At 41.2% G+C, this 26,506-nt stretch overlaps 1 protein-coding gene across 1 annotated transcript; it reads left to right on the forward strand.

The window, feature by feature from the left end:
• Nucleotides 1-8,812: 8,812 nt before the first annotated feature.
• On the forward strand, nucleotides 8,813-26,506 carry poc1bl (POC1 centriolar protein homolog B (Chlamydomonas), like). The gene is made up of 11 exons (XM_004547987.2): nucleotides 8,813-8,974; nucleotides 11,803-12,255; nucleotides 14,092-14,261; nucleotides 15,549-15,738; nucleotides 15,884-16,069; nucleotides 17,489-17,606; nucleotides 20,664-20,840; nucleotides 22,304-22,435; nucleotides 23,354-23,464; nucleotides 24,656-24,808; nucleotides 24,891-26,506. Exons 2-11 carry the CDS (start codon nucleotides 11,870-11,872, stop codon nucleotides 25,020-25,022), a joined length of 1,755 nt encoding a protein of 584 aa, XP_004548044.1. The 5' UTR covers nucleotides 8,813-8,974; nucleotides 11,803-11,869; the 3' UTR covers nucleotides 25,023-26,506.

The following is a 26,506-nucleotide window of genomic DNA, read 5'->3' on the forward strand; positions in this document are numbered from 1 at the left end:
AGTAAATAGACCTGAACTTCATTTCCCAGACCCAAGCTATTTATCCAGAGTAAATAACAGTTTTTCATTTGGATGCCATATTCACAGCAGTCTGCTGTCAACCGACAGGAATAAACTACATCAGAGAAAAATGTCCTTTCTCATCTTCTGTTATGGATTAGATGACCACTGTTTCTCTCCATGTCACCTCCTATAAGTGCAAGTGCTCCAGCTCAAGGGTGTGTGTGGTAGGGAGGAGTCTGTGTGCTGTGTGTATGCAGTCAGACAGGCAGGGAAAAGCAAGGCTCTCAGTTAGGTGAAGTGGAAAGAAATGGGTAAAATACAGTTAAAAAAAGCAGAAGCACTGAAAGCTGCCATTCACAGGAAGGCAAGTAGAGCCAGTGAGAAAAGAAGGAGCAGTATAAATGGAAAAAGCAATGCGTGCATTTGAGAAAAACAAAATCCAGAGAAACATAAAAGAAAACTGACATGTTGAAGAAAAGCTAGACTGCAAAAAAAGCCCAAAAGTTCATTAGGGTGGGGGTGGGGGGGTAGAAAGACACAAGACAGAGGAGGAGAAACAGAGGACAGAGAGTGATTCAAGCTTCAGAAGATGATAAATGAATCTGCAGTTGACAGCAGATAGGGGTCAGCTGTGATAAGTGTCCCCCTCTCTATCCTCAGTGGGAGTATAGTCCAGTGCTGAGTTATCAACTGCCAGTCCCCCGATCAGGTCCTACAGACACAAGGTGACCTTTTCTGATCTGTCTGTTGGTGGCGGGAAGCTGCAGACTGCTGACAGTGACAGGTGTTCACTTTCAGCTCGCAGCTCCCACTGGCATGCTGTCATTATGGTTTATTCATCCGTTCTGAAATCACACAAAACTTTAAAGGGTAAAAAAGGTCCCCTGCAGGGCAAACTCAAATTAAGCTTTACTTGCACAAAGACAACGTATGATAATCCTTGCTGGGCTGTAAAAATTGCTGTGTACATTCACTGAGGGAAATCTCACCAGTTGAGTCGAGGGAACGTGCAAATATTGACACCCTGTCAGATTCACTCAGAAATGATGCGAGGCCAATAATGAGGGTGTTCCTTAAAGGCACAGGGTTTTAAAAATGGCTAAGACGAGGGCGAAAGTGATGGATTGCTGCATTTTCCCATCTGTCTGGGATAATGTGTTTTCAGCAGAGCCTGCTTTTCTATTGAAAGACATAATGATTGTCATATATCAGTTAAATGCAATTTTAATGTGTTCAGGTCGGCAAAAAAAAAAAAAAGATTTGGAGGGGTAAAGTAAGACTCATTATAATTTACTGTTAAGGCACAATTCTCTTCACCATTATCAATACATTCAGTTTATCACCTCGCAGTACATCCAAACCACTCCAAAAAGACTAAAATCGAAAGTAATCCCGGTGGAAATAATGCATGTGCCAGACAAAGGAGCCAGATATTTTCTGGAACTTCTAAAAGCTAAACCTGATAAGAAGCTGCCGTGTGATGGCTGCTCCAACTGGAGCGGAAAGGAAGATATTAAAAATCCTCAGTCATGCACCAGCAGTTGCCAGTCTCTCATTTGGGAGCAGAACTTTGGTGCCACAGCCGCTGATGACACACATTATGTGTCGACTGTGAGGGCGAGGATGTTTTTATGAGGCCAGCGGCCGTGAAAGCACCGCTGCGTGGACCGGCTCTGAACAATCGTATTGTCCTGGGGCTTTTGATTAATGTGAAGGGTTGCTGGGGAACAATTCCAGCAGTGTTATCAGGAGCAAACAGAGGCAAACAAGGGGCCCTCAAGCTCAGCAGGGGCCCCATCAGCAGGTCCATATGCTGCCTGGCTGCCATTCCCACTACTGGACCGATAGTGTCTGGTGTGGGTTATGTCTCTGTTTACCTACATGTGCTTGTTGTTCCTGTGCTCACAGCTGGGTTGGAGAGAATTGTGTTTCTGTGTTTACCTCGTGATTGAAAATCTCTCTCCCTCTGCACTTAACTGCTGATTGGTTTGACCTTGGTGTCAAAATCCATTTGTTTTACCAACCACATCTCAAAAAAAAAAAAAAAAAATTAAGGAAACTTGCTCATGTTCGCATCATTCTAAATTTTTTGAAGTGATATAACGGGATAAGTGCAGTGGCTTATTTGCCTGATCTGCGGAGCTCCTTTGAAGACTGTGCAACTGCAAACACTATCGTTATTTAAAGTCAAGACATGTGCTTTTATCTTTGGCAGCTGTGCGATAATTCCCTATGATGATAATCTCACTTGCTCCTAATTGCAAATATTACGCCATTTCCCTACAAATTAGGCTGATGCATGAACAGCCTTCTCTTCAACTCTACCAGTCTGGGTGTTTGCTACCCATGTGATGTCCCAAAAGAAAGAGAGCCCCCCCCCCCGAACCTCCTTTTCGTCAGAATAAACCACCGACAGCCGTCACGCTTATTCAAGAAGGAGCTAATTAAAGAAATCTGACAGTCGTACTCATTTCTCAACAGATCGTGTTTCAAAGGAGCAGACGTGGCATTCTGCCTGGCACACAAAACTCTGCGCCCGTTTCTGGCATAGCAGCTTCGTCTGCATACACCTCTCCTCTGTTTTCCTGCTCACCCTTTTCCACCCCTCTCGATCCCTGTCTGTCTCCCTTTCTTAGCACACAATCCCCTCAAACTGTGGATGAGAAGTGAAACAAACAAGTTAGATGGCTCACTGGACTGAATGTGATGAGTTGCCTTGGTGACGGAGGGACAGGCCTAAGGAGCCTGGTGCTGGATGAGAGATGGAGAAAAGTGAAGAGGTGGTTGTGTTTGTATGTGTCTTTAAGACACTCCCACTGGGCCCCCCTGGCTGCCGAGGACTGACTGCTGAGTGGGCTGATTGGCACATAGACAACACCCTCCAATCTTCCTCTCTCCTCATCTCCCCTCTATTCTTCCTCCTCTCTCACGCCGTAATGCTGATGATACGTTCTGCTCCGGGTCTACTTCAGCTGCATAAACAAGTGGATGGCGCTTTGTCCTGCAACCTTGGTATCATCCAGCTTGCATACTTCAACGAAAAAAAGCGATGCACAGAAACACAGTCAGTCTTTGGGGGCAACCACTTATGAGAATGGCACACTTGACCTCAGTTTTGTTCCATGCACAATCAGAATGCAGTTCATCACACAATTCCTGCTCCAGCTTCAGCTCAGCGTTGCGTGACAGTAAAAACAACATGTCAAATTTGAACAGTGGCCTTTCCCTCCACTGCCTTCAGATCCATACATGCTTATTTACCACACCACATCTTTTCACAGTGCCTTTACTTGTTATATCAGGAAGAGCTCAGGTGGTACTGGGGTGGGACAAAATAACTACATCCCCTCCAAAAATCCACTTCCTTTTGTTATTACTGATAGATTGACACTTAATGCCGATATTTTATTCAAACTTGCCCCAAATCAATTCCCTCCATTAAGTTTACTTAGCCAAGTCACTGCTTTGCCAAGTAGCCCTCATTGTGCTGCTTATCAAATGAGAAATGAATGGAAGTTAAACCTGTGATGAAAAAGAAAATCACTGGGGCAAATGTCAGACAGCAGTTTAAAGCCAATCATAGAGCTAAATGAGACATTATTAAAACAAAATAATGATACAACATCATCATTATTACATTATTACTGCTGTTTCTTTTTAGGGACATCTATTCTCCTCTAGATATTAGGTATGGTGTGTCACAGCTATAGAGTATAACCTCTACATTGTGATATGATCATAATCATGATTATATCATGTAATAGTATTGCATTGTGGGCTTTTGTACTAGTGAAATTGACAATATAATGCCAACCTGCAGTACCTTTGCACCCCACCAGTGAGCCCTGGTGCACACTTTGGGAGTCACTGATCTATGCTATGCTCTCATTTTGTCTCTTCTCTTCTACTCATCCCCTAAACAAGTCACATAGACGACTGCTCCACCATGAACCGCACTCTGACCACTCACAGCATAAAAGATGGATGTAGCCACCATCGTGTGACTCACTGGTTTTGGGCTCCACACAGTCATAAACTGTGTGAGTGTAAAGTACAGATGCACACATCGAAGTAATGTTCTAACAAACAAGGCTCTCACTCACCAAGAACTGAAGGACAAACTCCTAAGATGGTCTGTACCACACAGGAAGCCATACTATTACTCAGAAAATCCAAGAGCACACACATAGGCACAGCAAAGAGGTCTGGTTTGACTCAAAGTAGTTGAGCTGAGGCCTAGCGGACGATGCTCAGCTCCTGCTGTGTGTGTTGGGTCACCTGTTAATCAATGCAGCCACGGTTGTAACTCTACTATCCAGGTGGATACTGCTATCAGGCTTCTATATTGCTTTATACGAGAATGCTAATTGCTTTCTGCTATAACACAATTAAAGCTTGGAATATCCTTCCAAATAATTAGAAAACCTGTGCAGATTTCCATATCTTCTCTCATGCTTAACCTTGTTTTATATAATTCTATACCTGCGATTAACATTTTGATATGCATGTTGTTTTCAATTAGTTATTATCTGTGCTTGCGTGTGTGTGTGTATTTGCACACATGCAGGTATGTGAGTGTGTGCATATGTGTCTCCACTGACGGACTTTAATTGCATCTCACTGTTTTTTTTAACCTGCCCAGGGACCAAAGATGGAAATTAGCTAGTAGCTAAATCTGGCACAAAGCATTTTTCTGTTTTTGTGTGATTAATGAATTTTGTACATTCTCCCTGAAAGAAATGAACAGCAAACAAACAAACAAACAAACAAACAAGCAAAAAATAAATCACCCTACTTAGAGTTCTTATGAAGGGAGAATCTATCCATTGAGGCCAATTTTTTTTTTTACTGTGCTCTAAATATTTTCTTTAATGCTATAATGTTGGGTTGGTTATAATATATATAAGCCTATGGGATTCACTTCATATTGGAGCTAGCCTCAAGTGGATGCAATTTTTGTCTTCATCAGCTCCAGAGATTGTCATATGGTCCTGGCGGTGGTCTCTTTTCTCTTAAAAGGGAGTTCTTCCTTCCTACTGTTGCTAAATGCTTTGTCATACAGGGTTTCTCTCTCTACAGTGCTTTCAGACAACTGTCACAGTGAATTAAGGCTATATTAATAAAACTGAATTGAACAACAGACCGCTAATGCAAAATGAAAATCAGCAAATTGAAAATTGTTTCAGTGCTTTTTCTTCAGTGTCAAAAGGTCACAAAAAAGGGTCCATTGAGATTTCAATTTGTAACATTTGACAGCCGCAAAAAGATCTGTAATACACTTTCATGTGACACAAGATGCCAAGCCAGCTGTACCTCAAAAAGACCAAACTGTCTGCAACAGCAAACAAAAACTGTGATCACAAAATAAAACTAATCAAACTGTTAGTGTTACTAACTCAAAAGTCTCTTTTTGGAACATTTAATACATCACCCCAAATCGGTCATGACAGATGGCTGCCCAACCCTGAGTCTGGTTCTGCTGAAGGTGTCTTCCCATTGCTGCCAACTTTATTGTCCAAGCTTTCCTGAGTGTTTCAAAGTGAACAAAGCTCATATAGAAGTGGGTGCATATATTTCTTCCTAATTAGACTTTTGCTATATTTTCATCGGTATCTGATCACAGCCTTATTCATGTGCAAAGCCTTGACGTTGTATTAGAATTTTGAAGTGCTACATTCCTAATTAATAAAATTCAAGGATGTCTCTTTTTTGTGTCTTAGTGTAAAGCATTGATGTATATGCCTACTACCTAAATAGACTGCAGATCTGCCAAGTTCTCTGAGGAATAAAATGTTAGTTTTTAACCAGTGCCATCGCCATTATGTTACATATCTAATGGATTCTCTTTCACACACAAATCAATGTGTAAGATCTTTCTACTTCATGCAATAATAGCCTATTCCCTCATATCCAAGGTCATAAAAGAGGCCTAACGTTCACCATCAGTCACTAATTGATAACCATATTCTGTCCTTATGGATGAAGGTCACTGTGTCTTCTTCTCTATGGGGAGCTAATAATCTAAGGAAGAGTATGAGCTGGAATCCATCTCCATTAAATTAAAGGAGCCTGGTCCCACAATGTGACCTCTATTCACTATGATTTATTGTATGAACAAAGTAAATGAACATTAAGCACAAAGGACATGCGGCTAATGAAATCATCAGCCCAACCGTTAAGCCAGTTAAGAGGAGAATGGAGCAGTAGTTGAATACAGCTGTAGATATGTAAAGGCCCAGACACACATTCCTTTGAATCACCTTTGTGAAGGTCTAGCAGTTTATAAGTCTACAGTTACCGCAGCCATTTAACTCAGCATGTATGACATCTCTGTTCTTCTAATTTTAGAGGTTAAATGAGTTGCTCAAATTAAACGGCACTCATTAGTTGGGAAACAGAATCTGACAAAGTAACGCATCAGTGCCACATGACTATTTCAGCTCCAAAAGATTAGAAGCGCCCAGAGGTATCTATGTCTATTAAAAAACAGGGGAGGATAGTTGTCCTTATTTAATATTCTACAAGAGTAGCAACACAAAGGGTGATGGGACCAAGTTAGTTTCCATCTGAATGGGCTCTACGGTTTGAAACACAAAGCTGTTTAAGGGCACCAACCTTTTGTATTCAGTTTGTTAATTGCATTAAGGTGGTATGGCATTAGTCCAATGTCAAGTGTAATTATAACAGATGTATTCTTTGCAGTCACTAGATGGCGCTCTTGACTTGAACTGTTTTCATTTGATCCTGCAGCCTATGGCACCAGGTCAAATCCTGTTGCCAGTATTTCTACCCCCTAGACTTGTGTTCTCCAAGTCTGTCAAATGAGAACGATCTCAATCATAAGCTCTGCAGCTACTGAACTGAGTCCAAATGCAGATTATCTTAAAGGACGGCGATAGGCTTAGTCAGCCTATGACCAATAAATCAAGAGGCCCTACAGAGCCAAAAACACAGGGATTGCTCCGGATTTTAATAAAATCTCTTAAGAAATGGGTCTCCTTTCTTTAATTTCAGTGTAGTGCACCTATGACAAATAACACAATTAGGTTAAGCTATAAGCTTAAAGGAAATTTAAATGTAGGTTGATGAAAATCTGAAGCTCCCTCACATTGAAAAAACCATAACAAGACTAGATTCCACACTGATTAAATCACTTTTGCCACTAACTTGAGAATGAAGAGGAAATGGGGCACGTTGCATATGTGAACTAAATGACAGCTTGAATAGAGGAAAGACCTGTACAACAGCCCTCCTTGTAGCTGTGAAAGCCTGAGATCCCTATCAGGGAAATGGGACCCTTTTCAGTTCCGGATGAGGGCACATCACCCTCACAGAGAGAGGTGTCAATTGGTTTCAAATGGGGAGACGGAAAGGAAAAGTAAAGAGCAAGAGGAATAAAGGATATTGGCAAGTTACCAAGCCGTGCAGGTGTCTGCCTAAAAAACAGGCTGCACTAGCGCTTTGCACACTCTAGGCAAGTGTGGTCCAGCCTGAGCAGGAACCAGGAACTATGAGAAAACAAACCAAGCTCATAATAGCGAGAGCACAGAGGGAAGGGCTGTTGGTGCATGTGTCTGTGTGGATTACACAGTCCCTTTGTACAGTGGGGCGCATAGATCCTTTCGGCATTCCTGTGAACATCACAGTGGTTTCTCATTTGCTCTTTTGGGGGGTCAGACACTACATGGCATCACGATCAAACCAAAAAGCAATACCTACAGTCTTTTTGCCTCATGTATCCTGACATCAATCCACTGAACAGACTTTATTGCATGCTTTGGAGTTTTTGATCTCCATGCAATTCTCGTTGCATCAAAATTACAAACCTGTAAGCCTGCTATTAAATTCAATTAACTCTTTAAAGAAGATTAAAAGTTGCAGTTGCTGCTGTGGTAAAACACCAGCTCATGTTATTTTTTTCTCTTGCATTATGTCTGCTATGTCTTCATGATATGCAAACAGTGACACTCTTTACATCTGGATAGAAGGTTCATTCATTCAGATGATGTTATCAGCTCATAAACGTACTACAAACGTGGCAGGAGTTTCTAAGTGGGTGTAGCGTTTTGTAAAATGACTGTTTTTAGAAAGCAGCGACACATGAGCCAAACATTTTGGGCTCTTATAAAGTCATGGTAAAATGACGAAGTGCTTCAGATCATTGTTTTCAAGTGCAGGTCGAGTGTTTATCTCGAAAAGTATCGGAGTTTTTGCACAAATTAAAGTTTAGACAAACTCACGTCAGATTGTTTTCACATTGTACAGAGTCAGGATATAACGTTTATAGTCATCACTCCAAAGTTACATACAAAGACAGTCACATACAAAGTTTAAAGTTATTAAAAACCTGTGGGGGTTTCAGTTGTAGACAGAGCCAAATGAATAGCTAACAGGCTAGCATGAAGTACTTCGTCAATTTAACTGGAGACGTTGCTAACAACACCGGAAGTACCAACTACAACCCCACCCCACCCCCCGCGATTTTGTATGAGGAAGTTAATATGACGAAATGTCAAGACGTAAAAATCTATTGTAGACAACACACATAAGTACAAACCATGGGGTACCGTATAGCTTAAACGAACAATTACGTGTGTTATTCATTGAATAATTTAGGTTATTGAAAAAAATTCACATTGACGTTTATATAACGTACATTAATGGTTAATGATACCATATATAAACATATACTTCTGTACATATAAAGATGTTTTTTAATGTTTTATTCCTATGTATACTTATTGTTAAACTCCTGTCATTGTTGGACTTTTATTTTGAAAGGTTACGACGGAACCGCTGTAGTTTTTCAGTTTGTCTTGACAGAGGTCAGAAACCCAGTGTGGAGGAAAGGATGTGGGTATGCTGACATCTGCAAGCCAGAGGTTTGAGTGTGAGAAGACCGCAGCCAGGCTGACAGACAACGGCCTCAACTCTCTCGAAGTAACTCCGAGACATGTAACTTGTTGCGAAGGTAAACTCAACACAAGCTAACCTCGTCTTTCTTCACAGAAATGCTCTCCCAGCTACAATGTGTCGTCAAGTTCAAAGTACAGTTTGTCTGTTGACGATGTCGATAAAATCTATTTGCGCTCCTCACTCGTTTAGCAGTAATTAAACTTAAAAAACTTTGGCACCACAACTAATGTGGACTTTCTTTGAAAGTAGGAAGAGGTTGTCATTTAGCCTCTAGTAGCTGCTAATTCAAGTGGAGGCTTTGTAGAAAGTTGAGGTTATTCTTCCCACACAAACATTCACATACACACGCGCGCGCGCTGCTGCTGCTGTGCTATGCGTGTGTTTAATGCGACCTTCATCCAGGGGGGTCAGCGGAGGCTTTTGCTCTCTCTGCTGACTGTACGACTAGTTAGGAGCCAAACACTGATTTAGTTTGACAGATCCGGAGACCTGTTGCTGAACTTGCGTGTTACGACTGCAGCTTTCGAGACAGGCGCTCTCTCCACTGCTATTTCTCTTTTCCTCAAAGCTCCCCTTTCTTCATAAATACAAATTAAGATAAAAGTTTGATCATCAGCTAGGCCGTGGGGAGAGAGATGGCAGTGTTAGGGGTTTACTCGAGATTTACTTTTGCTTTCATTTGGAGCACCTATCAGCTTTAATAAAGCGAGGAGGGGAAGCGTTGTTTTAAAGTGTGTTTCAAGTGTGTTTGGGTTTGTTTGTGTGTCAGAGACAACAGTTAAATTAAGCCTGCCATCATCACTCATCCCACCCAGGCTCCTTTCTGTCAGTACCATATACACAGAGTGCAGCTGAGAGCTGCTTGTGTTGCTCCGATGAGTCAGTGATCCCTGTCTTCTTAAAATGAAATAGAGCCAGTCGGTTGGTGGGGAAGAGTTGCTTTGCTTTGTCAAGCATTGTTTGTGTAACCTGTTCAGCTAGTGCCTCTTGGATATTACACCATTTACAGCTATTTGTCGTTTCTGGACTGGTTGACAAGGAAATGAAGCGTGCAATGTATGCAGTACATAGTGTTCATTCCAGGCTGACCGTAGAGAGAAGTCGGGGCTTCATGACATCAGAATTTTAAGTGACTCTAACATAGAGTCTTATTTTATCAGCTATTGACCCATCCTTTCACTGCTCTCTGGGTGGGACATGCAGCAGAAAATGCACCCCAGGAAACCAATGTTATCCCTCGTCTCCCTTCTTTTTGTGTGTTTTTGTTTCATGACCAAAAAGCAGGTCAGGATTAACGTTGCATCTTAGCCCTCTGCCCCCATCCTGCTTGATCCAAGCAGCTGCCCTGGGTAAGGCTATCAGATTCAGAGAGAGTGGAAGGTGTGATGGACTGCTAATAAAAGGGGGTTTTGTTTGCAGGCGTCTCCATTTTGAAACCTCAGGAGTCCAGAGTTCTCTGGCCACAGCCCAGACTGGAGTGAAAAGGCTGCGCTGCTGCCTTGAAGGACTCCCATTGGCAATTGAGTTTCTTTTTTACTCTGCACTGCGGATGCGTGCACTCTTTGATTTTTCTATTTGCTTTTAAAGCGTTTCCTCAAAGGCCATTTTAAGCCAAGCTTTTCTCATAATTTGCATTTTTCTTCTGGTAAAAGTTGGAAATAACCATCATTAGCCTGTTCTGTGAGGAGGGAGAAGCCCTGCTGTGGTGTGTGGGACTGTGTATGTATGTGTGTGTGTGAATCATTATTGCCACTAAGCCTGTCTGACATTAGCTGGCACTACGGCAAATGGCACCCTGCTCTAATATTAATGCAACACAATTATGTGATTACATCCAGATCAGTGTCAACATAGCTAAGTGGTCTGTTTTTACCACAGGCTTCTTCTAGCTTTTGGCTAAGCCAATGCAAATGTCAAAACTGCTGTCTTTATGTACCGATAAACCCGGGAAAATCCTGTTTTTCAAAAAAGCCAAAAAATAATTTTTTTTTTCCTATTCCAATTGTTTGTTTGTTTTTTTTAATGTTTTTTAAGGTTTCTTCCAATCAGCCTTGAATTTGGCCGAGTGGAAGAGAACACAAGTCTTAAAATGAGAAATCCTTCAAAAGACCAGGTTCTTAAAAAATCAAGTCTTTTAAAAGGTTTCCTAGTTAACAATGAATTAAACCCAAATCTAAACAAAAGGCATGCTTAAACCTGGCTGTTTGACCACTGTCTTTAAATATGTGTTTTCTGCTTTGCTGCAAATATGTGTCATATATGTTTAGGGTATTCAAAAATGAAAAGGAAGGAAAATTATAAAAGGTGAAAGTTTAAAAGACTTGATATAACTTTTGGATTTAGGGGGAAAAAATCTGACTGTATATGAGGCACAGATGTGAGAAACATTTCCGGTAAGACTCAGTGCGATTCACTGGGAATAAAACAGCTCAGTTTTAATTAATTTTATCAGGCTGACATATCTCTCGTTGGAGTGCATCACAGACTTAATTTATTCAGCACATTGCTGTGTGAGCCATAATTTAGCCTCTTCCATCTTTGCAATTTGTATTTAATGAGCATCTTAATGTGGCCCTGAGCATGCAAGCATATTTATGATGTCGGCGTTGATTACCGCTGGTCTGGTCAATGGGAGCGATGTCCTCAGGGCACTTGTGCATTTAGAGGCAGATACGATCTTTCGTGGATGTAAGTGTTTAGATTAAGAACTTGGGTTCTTACTTGATTAAGCCTTATCTAATGGGAGAGCTTTGTTGAGATGAGTTCCGATAGTCTGCTCCTGTCAGCGGTGTTTCTCAGCCGCCTCCTTTTGTGGTTTGCTTTAAAATGTGACATAAAATGTGTGTGATTATAAACTTTTGTCTATTTCTTTCTTTCCTCCAGAGGCTTGTGTCCTGTAAGGGCACCTTGAAGCTCAGCCTGTCACTGTCCTTCCTTGGTGGTTCCTGTCATGAGGGGGCGTGTTTCTCGAAAGCTGGGCTTGCTGGCCAAGGCTGGTTTCCTCCTGTGGGTGCTGTGGCTTGGCTATCTGCTGTTGGAGCGCTCCTCTTTCCCTTTCTCTTCCTCTGTGGAGGATGAGGTTAAAGACCAAAATCTTAAGGAACGACAGCTGGTCTCAGAGGAGAGTGGGAATGATGAGCAGCTGGCTAGGCCTCTGTACATTAAACCACCACCAGACAACAATGCACCAGGGGAGTGGGGCCGGACCACACACCTCAACCTGAGCCCTGAAGAAAAGAAGCAGGAGCAGGACAGTGTGGAGCACTACGCCATCAATATTTATGTCAGCGACAAGATCTCCCTTCATCGGCACATCCAGGACCACAGGATGAAAGAGTGAGTACAGAAAAAACAAGAATAATCCATTAGTTACTTACTGAGTGACGGCATCTGACAACCAGTCGAAAGAAAACTCACTTAAATTGTTTTGTTTTTTTAATGCTTTCTATTTTCCTTGCTAATACACGAGGCCTTGAATATTGCCTGGAGCATCTTCAGTGCTACAACGGTTACAAATTACTCAGTAGAGATTAAGTTGAACTCTTTACTGGAATCACGTTTTCACTGACAGTTAGAGACAAGCATGAAGGCTTGTGTGATCCAGTGCAGGGCTTGGTGAAGTTGTTGTAAGAGGCTTTTTGGCTGAATTGATTCATTTCATCCTCGGTTGTTGTCAGCAGCTCAAATACACCGTGTGATGTCTTTTATTAGCAGTTTCTCCTTCGGCCCTTTGGCCTTTTGTCTCTTCGCTTACTGCCTCTCATGCTAATGAAACCCAGATGTTGCATCAGCATCAACTTGGCGAGAACCGTCATTCGATTGTGTAAAGGCCGTGTGTTTATTTTAAATGCCCTGGAGTATATTTGTAAAGCATTATAGATTATTTCTAGCATCAAATTTGCAATCACAGCTAAATACAATTGTTCTATTTATGCTCATTGAACACCCCAAGCTAAATGTTATTTAAACTGGAGCTGGAAAAATGAGTCTCCTGGGTCACCTAGGTGTAACTGGAGTAACCCTTGTCACCACTGCGACACACACACACACAAAGATGCTCTCGCCGGGTGGAGGAAAATGTCTCAGTGGCTGAAAGTAACTCCTTGTAACGATGGGTGACATGGGCCTAGCAGTGGCAGAGGGACATTTGACGAGTGCAGATGTGACACAGGATGCAGCAGTGCTCTGGGTGTTTTCTGTATGAACATATTATATATTTATGCACTTGTTTTGTTGTTATGTCAGCTGATATACTTCCGCTGCTTGTCAGATAACATGCCGTAGGACTAAATTATGGCCACGACTGGCTGTTATTACACTCAGTAAGATCTGAGAACAGTAAATTCTCATTCTTCTTGTCAGACTGCTCCAGATGCGCTAGTCTTTTTGTTTGGCTTTAGGGCTTGTAAATCTGTAAGCAAATGGGTCATGTCCTCCCAGGTTTATTAATTTTGAAGTGGTGTATATGTTTGTTGTAGTTCTGCACCTAGTCCATTACTATTTTCCCGTTTCCTCCAGCAGGTGTTTTTTTTTTTTTTTTTTTTTTTTTTTTTAGCGGATTAGCTTTAGGCTCTCTTGAGATGAAACTGCAGCACTATAAACACAGTGCTTCTGAGGGGAGGGCGAAGTAGCTCATTTGATTTGTTGTGTCCAACTCACTTCCAGCAATGTCATATTTGTAAATTGGAACTCTGGCTACAAAACTGCTAAAAATCTGTGCCAATTTTGTGCTTTCACAGTCTTGAGCTTACAGAAACATTTTACCCTTTTTGTTTTTCGTGTTTCTCCTGACTTTCTGTGTCATATTTTGCTCTCTCTTTGTCCAGTTTCCAGCTTTTGATTTGGTCCCAATTTTTTCTTTCTTTTTTTTTCACCCCCCCCCCCCTCCCAGAGCGCTGCTGTGGTATGTTGCTCATTGGTGTAATACGCTCCCTACCCCCATCCATATTTCTGCTTCTCTTTATTGTTTTAATGAGTGCCATCTGGATTAGGACCAGAAGCCTCCTCCTGCCACACTTGTCGCTGAGCCTGCTCTGGCCATATGAAAAATAATTTCATGCCCGTATGAGTTCATTTACAGTGCTGTTGTGTCTCCATGAAAATACAGTAAACTAAAGCTTGTGTCAACTCTGTCTCTCCCTCCACCCACACAAACACACTTGCATGCCTCAGATGCCGAAGTAAGAAGTTTGACTACCGACATTTACCTACCACCTCTGTGATCATAGCCTTCTACAACGAGGCCTGGTCCACCCTGCTGAGGACCATTCACAGCGTGCTGGAAGCCACGCCTGCCGTCCTCTTGAAAGAGATCATCCTCGTCGATGACTTCAGTGACCGAGGTTTGTGAGCGTGTGTAATTTTGTCTCTGTACAAGTAAAATGTTGTCATACGAGCTGTGCAACAAAGATGACTGACAGCTCGGCCTAGTTTAGTAAACCAGTTGAACCAAACCTCATTTGTGTGCCGCTTTGATTTTGGCACAGTGACAAAGTACAAAAGACGATTCAAGAAGGAGCCTGCTATATATAGAAATAAAGATGCTGTCTATAGTGGGATGAATAGTGAATGCCTTTGAATAGAGCAATTAGAAAAAAAACAGTCCTCTGAAACAAGTCCTGACACATTTCCTGTCCTGAAAATATTCCCAGAGCAGATAAATCTGCTCAGGAAGGATAAGAAATTTAAAACTTGGCCAGGTAATTAAATAAAAAAAAAAAGGTTGTGTTTAAAATTGTGATTGTGTGGGTTTTTTCCAGTAAATTTTGTTATTTTGTCATTTTAAGAACAAAGCAATATAAATCTTTAGCCAGCATCTTTATAAGCAAGTCATGAACTTAAGCAGGAACATTTGGACCTCAGGAACAGCACAACAGTAGCAAAACAGTCTACACTCTGCATCTGCCCCCTGGCTTTTGAGGTGCTTTCAGTCACATCTTGCAGTTTTCATCAGTAAATGGATCGTCTGCTGACTTGTGCTGACTCTAAGAATGATACTACTACACCTCAGAAACTGGATATAGGAGGTGCTTGATGTCTGTCTGTCTTAATGGAATTAGTATTTGGTCACAGCAAGTCTAGTCTGTGCGGATCAGAGACATTACACCATAAAGATGACCTCAGTGAGCACTGAGTTGCGGTGACATCATTTCCTTTCCTCCAGCCACTCTGACCAATTGGAATGTTAGACATGCCACTCCTAAACCAGACAGCCGGCTGCTGGAGGAGTGACAGCTTTCCCCTTTAAAGCTGGCTAAACCGGATCTAGCATATCAAGTTTTAGTGTTGACGTGTGTTTAAAACTGCATGAATCACCTACCTACTACTATTTTTGATACCAGCGTTGCCTCAATAAACATGATAAATGTGCAATAAAACAGAGTGCTGGTATTTCCCAAATCATCAGGGACTAGTATGCAGTTCTGTAGGTAATGACGCATGGTGAGCAGCCAATAAAACACAAATGAAGGAGTAATAAGTTGGTGACAAGATGATTGTTTTGTGTCAAGAGCTGATGAACATTTCACTTCATAATCCATAAATATAGAAGTACTTGTGTGTCTGTCCACTTGTTTTAATACTAAATCATTTGATATCATGATTTCTTTGTGTTTGCATTACAAAAATAGGCTACCTGAAATCCAAGCTAGCCGACTACATCAGTGATCTGCAACGTGTGCGTCTTATCCGCACCAACAAAAGGGAGGGGCTGGTTCGTGCACGTCTCATTGGCGCCACCTATGCCACCGGTGACGTGCTGACATTTCTTGACTGCCACTGTGAGTGTGTTCCTGGCTGGATTGAGCCTCTGTTGGAAAGGTGCCTAAATACATTTTTAACAACCTTATCCGAAAAAGGAAGAAATTGTTTTTAAGCTTTAAGACTCACATTGAATCAACTTTTCTTCCCCCCTTCTTTTCATTTTTTCCTGCCACCCTCCTTTCTGCCTGTTATGGTCTCTTAGGATTTCTGAGAATGCGAGTACCATCGTGTGCCCTGTGATCGACACCATCGACTGGAACACGTTTGAGTTTTACATGCAAACAGATGAGCCAATGATCGGAGGATTTGACTGGAGACTCACCTTTCAGTGGCACTCTGTCCCTGAAATGGAACGCAAGAGGCGCAAGTCTCGCATCGACCCCATCAGGTAACAGTATGGTACTTTCCAAGGCCTACTGTCATGAGAGATCACTTTATCAGCTTGACACATGTCAGTGAAGAGATCCCCCAAAGAAAAAGCATCGTGGCTGTTTTTTTTAAAGGAGGATTTCATTTACTCAAGATTAACATGCAACACTGAATGGCCAGAGTAATATGAAACTAGATAGACCACTGTTAAGTGAGGTAACAGAGACTGTTTTAACTTTAATGAGACCAGTAGTGTTTGTATTCATAGTTATTCCCCAAATGCCCATTTTGAGTCAGGAGAAATCCTCACTGTGTGATTGATCTTTAAAACACTGGGAAATCCATTATGCTTCCTGCTACCTTATCATTTTCTCATAGCCTCAGTTAATCAACTTGTCTATATTCTCGTCCTCCCATCTCTTTGCTGCATTTGGCACCACTGACACAACATTTTAATACAGGTAAAAAAACACTGATATTAAATTAGCCTCACCAGGACAGTTTAGTTTGTATTCATCAGTTTCCAGTTTGTCTTACATGCGCAATTTCCTAAACAGTTGCTAAAACAGTTGAATAAAAGTTAAAATTCTGCAATTACAAAAATTACAAAAGTCCTGTCATTATCCAGAAACTTATGGACTTAATTATAGCTTTTTTTAACTTCTAAGTTGGACTATTTACACTTGTTAATATCAAGATGTCGCAGCAGTTCTCTTATAAGCTTTCAGATAATCAGAATAAAGCATAAGAAATGATATATCTCCCAAATTATCTTAATGTCATTGGCTTCCTCATTGGTATACTCCTCACACATAAAGCCTTTAATGAACCAAAACTCCACCATATCTTAAGGACAGTGGTACCGTTTTATCCCAGTAGAGCACTCTGCTGCCAGAGGGCAGGTTCACTTGTGGTTCTTAGAGCCTTCGACTATAAACCTCTTTCCTGGGGAACCAGCTCCCTATTTAATTCAGAGACTGGCACTAGCTCCACTTTTAAGGTGTTTTGAACCTTATAGTTTGCTAGGAAACCCTAAACCATCCATATGTCAGTCTCTGCAAGTATGCATGGATTTGGTTGGAACTGATTGGATTCATTGAGTGAAAGGTTACATACCGATGTTCACTTGTATGACACTGTTACAGTTCAGTAACGTTGTATCTTCTGTTCCATAATTTGTTATTTTTCTCCCTGTCATCTTTTTTTCTGTCCCTTTCTGTAATTTTTGTTTCACCCCAACTGCTCAAGGTAAATGGCTGCCCTCCTTAAGCCTGTTTCAGCCAGACATTTCTTCCTGTTGAAGGAAGTTGTTTTTTTTTTTTTTTTTCTCCCCACTATCATCAACTACTTGCGCAGAGGGAATCGCTGAGTTTTTCTGTGTAACGGGATTGAACATGGCCATGATAAAAATGATCTTGTTTTTCTTGTATTCTCACAGGTCTCCTACTATGGCCGGGGGATTATTTGCTGTTAGCAAGGCCTACTTTGAGTATCTGGGCACGTATGACATGGGCATGGATGTGTGGGGAGGAGAAAACCTGGAGCTCTCTTTCAGGGTGAGTTAATTTTCCATCACTCAGAATCACAGTGAAGTGTCTGCTTAGCCCCCACAGGGCCACTTAATCGATATTAGACCTGAGTGGTTCTTTTAAAACATTTTGCGAAAGACTCACTAATCTGAGTTGCTTTGTTACCAGATCCAGACAAACCATATCTTTACTCAGCTTTTTTTTTACTGCAATAGAGAGCAGAGAGAAAGATCATTAAATTTAGTTGGAAAATGTTTATCCTGTGCCCGCTGGTGCGTAGTTGGCGTGAGTCAGTGTCAGATCACAGTCAGTCAGGGTATGTGAAACTGCAGCCTTATATTGGCTGATACCTTGTTGTGATGTTGGTGTCACTTTTCACTTGCTGGCGTCAATCAAGCTGGCACAGATTTTAAGCAGGAGCATGCAAGATTAGGAATGTAAATTGTGTGTGTATGATTTATAGTGTGTATTTGTCTGCATTGTGAAGAAGAATGGGCTGTTCAGCTGAGTGATATGTTATGCATGTGGAAACAAAAATGCCTCTCACCGGGACTTTTTCCCATACATAATTTATGTTTAGTGAATTGGTTTCTAGGTCTCTATTTTTTTGGAGTGTTGAAAAATAGTGGTGCGGCGTAAAATGCTTTCTGAATTAAGATGGAAAGGACTGTCTTGCATTAGCTGTTTGCCTATGGACTTATGATAATGGCTTTGCCTTGTGTAGGAGGCGGTAGAGTGGGTCATTTACTAATCACAAGGTCAGTATTTTGATCTCTGGCACCTCCAACCTGCATGTCAAATTATCTTTAGGTAAGAAACTGAACCCCAATGCGGAGTGCGAGTGTGGGAATTAAAAAAGCACTTAGGTGAATGTGTGGGTAAATGTAAATAAGACTTGTGTAGAAAAGCACTAAATCAATACCAGACCATTTCTTTAAGGATGTTAATCTTTTGTTCGATCAATGGTGAACGATCCAGCCATTAATGTAAGGTAAAAAGATATTGTCTGTGTAGGTTCTAGTATAAATGCAGCTGTATGACTCACAAAAGTATGTGTTGAACCTTTGTGGTAAGATTGATAAAGCAGTTTCTTCATTCAGATAATACCTGTAGTAGATCTTGTTTTGTAATCTTTGCTTAAAAGGAACATCAAGACAAGGTGGACCGATACACATAAAGTTAAACAGAATCATGTGGCGACCAACAGCTTACAGATACAGCACATGCCCAGTGCACCAACCTTACACCAACTAACAGCAGCAACTGTGCGGCTTACCACCCCCTCTGTTTTTTCCCCATGACCTGTCTCTCTCAAGCTGTTCCTATAATATAAGGACTTAAAAATAATGTTAAGAAGCTGAATCACCATTTTGGTAATATTTGATACAAAACTGTGCACAGTGTTATTGTCAAAACACACCACAATAGACTTGTTTCACAGCAGCCATTGGACAAAATGTAGTAGTCAAACACAGTTGTTACTACTGCAGTCATGACGGTTCTGATCTGTTTCAGTGCTGAGCCCTCATTAAGGCGATTAGTAACAGCTGTCTTTGCCCATGATTTCATGTCAGAATGGCTGCTGGGAAAAAGATCCATTGTGGATGATGCAGTCTAAAAAAGAAAAAACTTACACAGGTGTCAAAGGCCGAGATTGAAGATGGTTGAGGTCCATTAGGTCAAATGTACAGGAAATAGGTGGCCCAAGTGTTAGTAATCCCCCAACCCTCCCCTGTCCCACATGTGAAGGGTCTCCATATGGTCTATAATCGTTTACCAGCAGTGAGGTGAAGCTGGTAATGTTTTTACTTTGTGAGTTTTTGCAAAATGTTGTTTTGGAAAAATCTTCAGCAGTGGAAACAACCTTCACCGGCACCTTTGATAAATCTTTATATGTCTGCCTGTGGACAGGTATTTCCGTTTCCCATTACTCAAATTTTACATTCTCGACTCCTTTTCCTTGCATCTTAATCCTTCCCACTAAAGATGTGAGGAGGAAAGGACACGAGGATCAAGGAGCTGAGGCAACAGGTGTTTTAACAATATGAGACATCCTTGCCTTGGAGCCTCATTTTAACTCAATGTCAGTTTAATCCAAGATGTGGCAAAGCTGGGTCGTAAATTGTTTTGTTATAGCCCAACCGCTGCTGCATTTTTATGACTGCAGGTGTAACAGTGTTCATGATGTTTTATGTTACCGGCTACTTTTGATTAAATTTTCAATATGGCTCATTTTAATCACACATAAGAAGTGAAGGGCAGACTGTTTGATCTATTGTTTACATATTCTACCTGAGTAGCGTGGGGTTTTTTTATACATTGAAGGTAAAAATACTCTAGCAAAGAAAACACTTGTGCATTCTTGATTATAGCTCCTCCAGCAACCCTCCTCTCTTGTCTGTCTTCCTTCCTTCCCTGTAGGAATTGAGGCGTCCTTCAACAAGGCATACTGAGATTAATTTCCAGGTCGCAGGCAGGACGATGAAGGGCAGAGAAGACATAAATTAGGGAAAAGACAAAAGTAACACAAGCATGCAAAGCATGCAGTCGCCTGACATGTGTGTAAGGCTGAGTTCGAAGATAGGTGTGATAACCCATGAATACTGAGAACATGTGTTACTGGTGGGGCACACATCTCACACCCATCTATGGTTTAAGTACTAGATAAAGATACTTGCATGAGAGAGAGAAATACGTTACAAAATAAAAACAATTAGAGGCATCAGGTGAGAGGGACACTTGCTCCGTCGCACTTTACTTTTAGCCCACTTTACACATTGTTTGTGCTTGGGCTGCTCAGCAGCCATCTTTGTACTTGACCTTAATTTTCCTGACAAACACAATCCTGGAAACGTGATTGTGTTTGTTTTTTTACTCGTGTTGTGAACACGTTAACATATTGAAAAAACTTCACTTGAAATGAGGTAACATTAACATTTGAGATCTGTGGACTCCACTAAAGAGTTTGTTTTAATATTTGTATTTTTTTTTATTTCTTAATTGTTGTTGTGACACAGTTGTTATCTAGAAAGGTGATATATAAATACATTTTACTTTACTTAATTGCATATCTGCCACCCTTAGGTGTGGCAGTGTGGGGGCAGCCTGGAGATTCATCCCTGCTCGCACGTGGGACATGTGTTCCCTAAAAAAGCCCCTTACGCGCGGCCCAACTTCCTCCAGAATACTGTCCGAGCTGCAGAGGTCTGGATGGACTCTTACAAAAAGCACTTCTACAACAGGAACCCTCCAGCCAGAAAGGTAAGACACTTTGCGTGTTTCATGCACTGATATGTTGTCACACTATCCAGCACCATGTGTAGACAGTAAATTGAATAGTTATTTTTGGTGTCAGATTTAGATGATTCATCTAACTGCCCCCTGTAGGTGTGGATATAAGATCAGTATCTGACTGAGTGGGTTAGGTGTATTGAGGTACTGAGGCTGTTCACATGTGTGTGTATGGTGTGAGTGCTGTGCCTCTCAGGTTCTGAGTATTGGGCACCATCAAAGATTCATGTATCTCAGTTTCAACTATCTGAAAAAAGTGCATTATTAATGTCAGGGATCTTTGATCAAACAATAAATTACCTGGTCAGGGGAGATTGAACACAGCACAGACCAAGATCATCAGCTCCAAGTCTATTACGTTGCTGTCATAATTTGTCATGCAGCTATAGAGCGATAGACGTGTGACTAGTTTGATTAATGAGTTATATAATTTTCATTGAATACATTTAATCATGTTGATATTCCAACTTTTCTTTACACTTTTCTAAAGAAAGAATAGCTGTTATAAATGTGTTTTTTTATAAGGAATTATTGTTTTATGTTGTTTTTTTGTTCATTTATTTTAAATATTTTTTTCTTGTTAATTTTGAGATTGGGAGCACAATGCAGTAAGGATCACAAAGAAAAAGTACTCGATAGATCAGAAATCTTATGATTGAATTAGTTTAGTGTGTGTGTGTGTGTGTGTGTGTGTGTGTGTGTGCGTGTGTGTGTGTGTGTGTGTGTGTGTGTGTGTGTGTGTGTGTGTTAGGCGGTCTTGTTATAATCCATCCTCAAACATGCCAAAGGAACTCTAGACTCCTAGGGTAGACTTCACGCCTTAGCAAACACAGCTATTTAAAACATGCTGTTGGCAATAATCTGCTAGTTGGCTTCCTGAGATTCTTATTTGAACTCGATTTTTGGAGTTACAGGAGCCGGATTCACCTCTCAAATCCAGGATGTAAATATTTGCTTTAAAAGTCTAACTGTGTCCTTTATGAAAACACCCATCAATTGTGTTGTCAAATATCTTATGTAAATTGTATGTACAAAAGTAATGGGCCCTGAGAATCGGTTTAACTCACAAGGTTGAGCAGACATGTACTGTAAGGCTAATAAAGCCTAAAAATGCTCCAAATTTGCTTATAAAATAATGCTCTGCTGAGCTCCAAACACCCTCTGGCATTAACATCTACAGAAAAACTGCACAAGGAACTTCATTGCATGGTTTCCAGTAGTTCCTGTAGGTGTAATGTGTTAGTGACCCAGTAGTTTTGTCCATACAGTGTATATTTAAAGAAAAGTGTGCATGCTCTAATGATTAAAATGTAGCTGCAATGTATAAATAAAGCGATACTGTCCATAAATGTACATTCTTAATAAACTCTCCTAAATCTAACCAGCTTTTTCACCCACAGCAGTGACTCATGCATTGTGTGGTTGCTTCACAGGAGAAATATGGGAATATTTCAGAACGGCTACTTTTGAGGGAGAAGCTGAAATGCAACAGCTTTGAGTGGTATCTGAAGAACATCTATCCTGAACTACATGTACCCGAGGACAGGGAGGGCTGGCACGGGGCTGTAAGTGTCTCCTTTTCAGATGCTGTGTCTGAATTCTGTTATTGATCCTGTTAGTGCAAGATTAATTATTTAGTTTTTGGACTGATGGCAGATCTTGTTGTGATTTATAAAAGACAGCAATGCGGCTGTGTCTTCATTCATCATTCAAGTGTGAAACAAAAGTATTCGGGTGAGACGTGATATGAGAAAACTCCGTTGAAAGTGGGAAGGCTTCGAAATCCATTTGACTGGGCTCAAGACCTTTCTAATTCAGACATCTGGTGAAGTCTCCTGTTATAAAATGCTTTACAGAAAAATTGCTCTTGGCTCAGTGTTGGATTTTAAAACAATTACATTTTAGCCACAGCAATGTCTCTGTTTTTTTCTGAAGCGAAAAAGAAAATTCCCTCAAAGATTTCTTCTTTAGTTATAATGTCCAAAAATCCACCACCTGTCCACGTCGACACACATTTCCCAGTGACAGCTGTGAAGTCAAATGCTACAGCGAGGGCATCGTCCAAAGTCTCAAATGTTCTGCTGTCAGAACTGTCTAAAATTTGCATGCACACCCACACTACAGGTACACGGTGACAAAACCTGAAAGAACGGCATTACTCAGACAAAGAAAAATTTACATTTTCTTATGAAACTGGGCGAAAGTAAGTTTTATTTCATATTGATTAATATATGTGTACTGATGTGGAAAATAAGCAAAATGGCAAAGGTTCAATTTGTTTTCGCTTCCTGGTGATATACCGTCATTTAATGATTTAATCAGATGACTGAATCCACCATCTTCAGGGCTGTTGCATCCTACGTGGCCTTAAAGTCTAACCTGCCAGCAAAGAATAAATCCAAGAAAATAAGAGTCCTCACAGGAATCGATATACAGTGCCGCATTTCACTTGTTATTAATATTTACTGCTCTCTTCCTGCCAGGTGCGTAGCTCAGGAATACATTCAGAGTGCCTTGACTACAACGCTCCAGAGCACAGTCCCACAGGTTCCCAGATTTCTCTTTTCGGCTGCCACGGCCAAGGAGGCAACCAGGTACATCAGGCATTTCAGTGTTTATTCTTTCTTGACACAATCCCACAGCTTCTCGTGGCCCCCGTGGGAGATATATCTTGAAATGTCAAGACTTTCTGCTAACCCCTAAAACAAGCTGCCACAGTTGATTCACACCAGAAAATTACTCTCTGCTGGTGTGTCCAACATGACTTGAATGTAATGAATGGAAAACTGAATGTGGTATTGCATCCACACATAGCTGGAAAAAAAGGTGCACATGAATCACAGGCGCTTTTTTTTTTTTCTTTTTTTTTTTTCCAATTCCAGTAACGGCTGGTTTAGAAGGCACCAGATTATTTATCTGCGAGGATGTATATTTAATGTTGGAGTCAGACAATAGGCAGAACTTCTTTCTGTGGATCTTCAACCTGGCTGTTATCTCTGATTACCCCATTGATGCACCGCATCAGGTGTCCTCAGTCACAAAAAGCGCCATGTGTGACTGAAAATCAATGTTTGAATGGCTTCTCGGTGAAACAAAAACCTGAGGGCCCTTCACCACCTCCCTCCTGCCCCTTTCCCTGGCCCACATAAGAACCACGTTCCATTTAAAAGATACATGAGCCTCATGGGCAGAATGAATGGCACAGCCTGGATAAATAAGTTTGAAGCCAGAGACAGTGGACCCCGAGTAAGTCTTTTATTAGAAACGACCATAACGGGGCCCCAGTGCAACTGAAAGATGTATGAGATGTGAAGAAAAGGATGGGGAAGTATAAAGATTGATTACCTGACCCTCCGCTTAACGGGTAGCACAGGGAGCATTGCATCTTTTGTCCCACTGGACCAGGTTGTTGAAATGACACCAGAGGGGAAGAGTCGGGTTTGTGCTCATGTCTGCTTGATTGAAAGGGCCAAGGCCCCGTCTTTGCTCATGAGATCCCTCGACACACTCGCCGACGCATCATATAGTGCATTTATAGCCGTGGCGCAACAGCAGAGTAAAACATCCTGTAATCCTAGTGGGTAAGAAAAAAAATACCAAACTGCACTAATTGGCTTTCTAAACAAAAGACAGATGTAGCTGAAGAAAGAAGAAGGAAAAGTTTTAATCTCTTAGTCTCTGCTTCTTTTCAGAGAAATGTGTGAATACAAGCTTGTGTCAAAGAAATACATTTTAACTGTAAATGGAGAAAAAATGGCCAAATAACTGTCTCTTTCTCTCTCCAGTACTTTGAATACACATCTCAAAAGGAGATCCGTTTCAACTCTGTGACAGAGCTGTGTGCCGAAGTACTGGAAGGACAGACCTCCATCGGAATGAGGCACTGCCCTCGTGATGAGGAAGTCAGACCTCCCAGTCTCATCTGGGAGTTCAAAGAGGTAAGGGATTCATGAATGTGTGTGCCACAGGTTCACATTTTCCTGTAAACTGACTCCACGCTTTCAACTTCCAACCTTTCAGGACAGGACCATCTATCATCCACACTCAGACATGTGCGTGACAGCCTACCGCACAACGACGGGCCGCACGGATGCCCAGATGAGGCGCTGCGTCCCAGGGGACAAAACCCAGCAGTGGAAGTTTGAGTGGTAGTGGGAGGAAGCTAGATAGTAGCAGGGAACCTTAAGTGGCCTTCCGTGACCACAGTGCAAATACTGTAGCGGAGGTATGACCCCCGCTGCTCCCATTTCTGTTACTTTTCAAGTCTGCACTGAATGGAAATGGGGGGAAAAAAAGAAAAAAAAGAGGTGTTGGAGAAAGTCACTTTAAGCCAATGACTCACCCAGTCCAGTGCTTTTAAACCTTTGTGAATACCTACAGAGGTGAGGTCTTTTTTTAAAGAACACCAGCTGAATTTAAGACTTTTGTTGTTGTTGTTGTTTTCATCCAAGTGCCTCTACAGCCAGAGTGGAGTACACAGCACACCTGAAGTGTCATTGCCGTCTCGGGGTTTTGCAACAACTTGAAAGCAGCGAGATGTGTAGCACACGAAGCAGTGCCTTCAAAGAGATTAAAGCCAGTTTCTTGATCGGAAACATGATCGGAAAATCACCATGCACTATAGAATAATGCCTTAAAGTGCAATTAATATTGATTCTTTTTATTATGTCCTCATATTTGTTTTTAAAAAAATTGTGAAAAAACAGGCTGCTGGAAAACGATGGATTAGGAATGTAAGGTCGGCAGCATTTTGCCCCAAACCCGCTGCTTCCTAACGTGCTCCATCATGTGAGAGGAAGGAGCTGTGGTCATACTAGACTGCCTCTCAATTCTAGCTTTTGTCTATGGAGCTAGTTTCGTGGTAGAATACCTTCTGAATGAGATTGGAAGTATTTATTAAAGTGTATTTTGCCTCAGATGGTTTATCAAGTTGACACGGATGTTGTGATCTATTCTCCCCTGTTGTGTTAAATTAAGAATACCCTCTAAACCCATCTGTCACTTTGCTTTTGAGAACCTGTCATCCCTCACAAACCCGTGCGTGCCGAAATGAAATGTGCCAGTGCCAGCGTATTTATTTAGAGCTTTTTCAATTCTATAAAACTACAAACAACACTCACTAGAGCCTGTTTTTTGTTTAGTCACAAGAATCCTTAAAGGGAGCAGCTCTGTGCCAGTTCTCTTAAGAGTCTTGTGTGTAAGCTGTACTTGAAACTACATCAAAAACACTCCTGTTAGGCTTTCTTTTCTTCTTTTTTTCCACTCAAGACCACATTAGTGTTTCTACTGGGATCAAAGGACCAAGAGATTCAGTGAAACTGTTGGTAAAATGACTGGTGAATAGCATTTTTTTTGCTATTCATTCCCACTGAATTACATTTGGTCTCAATGGCAATTTGAATTTATGAATATGTGATATTCAAACTAGTTGATAAATTGTGAGATGACTCCTTTTGTGTGTTAGCTTTGTAAATAATGCTTGGTTAAAGGGACCAGTAAAAACTACTGATGAGGCAAAAGGGAAGTTGATTACTTGATATGAAGAAGAGGTTGGACTGTTGGGGATGGGGAAGGATTTTTCTAAATAAAATGACTGCTGGGATGATTGAAAGAATAAAAGACTAACCACAAACACA

Source organism: Maylandia zebra, linkage group LG22 (genome assembly GCF_041146795.1).
Source record: "Maylandia zebra isolate NMK-2024a linkage group LG22, Mzebra_GT3a, whole genome shotgun sequence".
Lineage (NCBI taxonomy): Eukaryota > Metazoa > Chordata > Actinopteri > Cichliformes > Cichlidae > Maylandia > Maylandia zebra.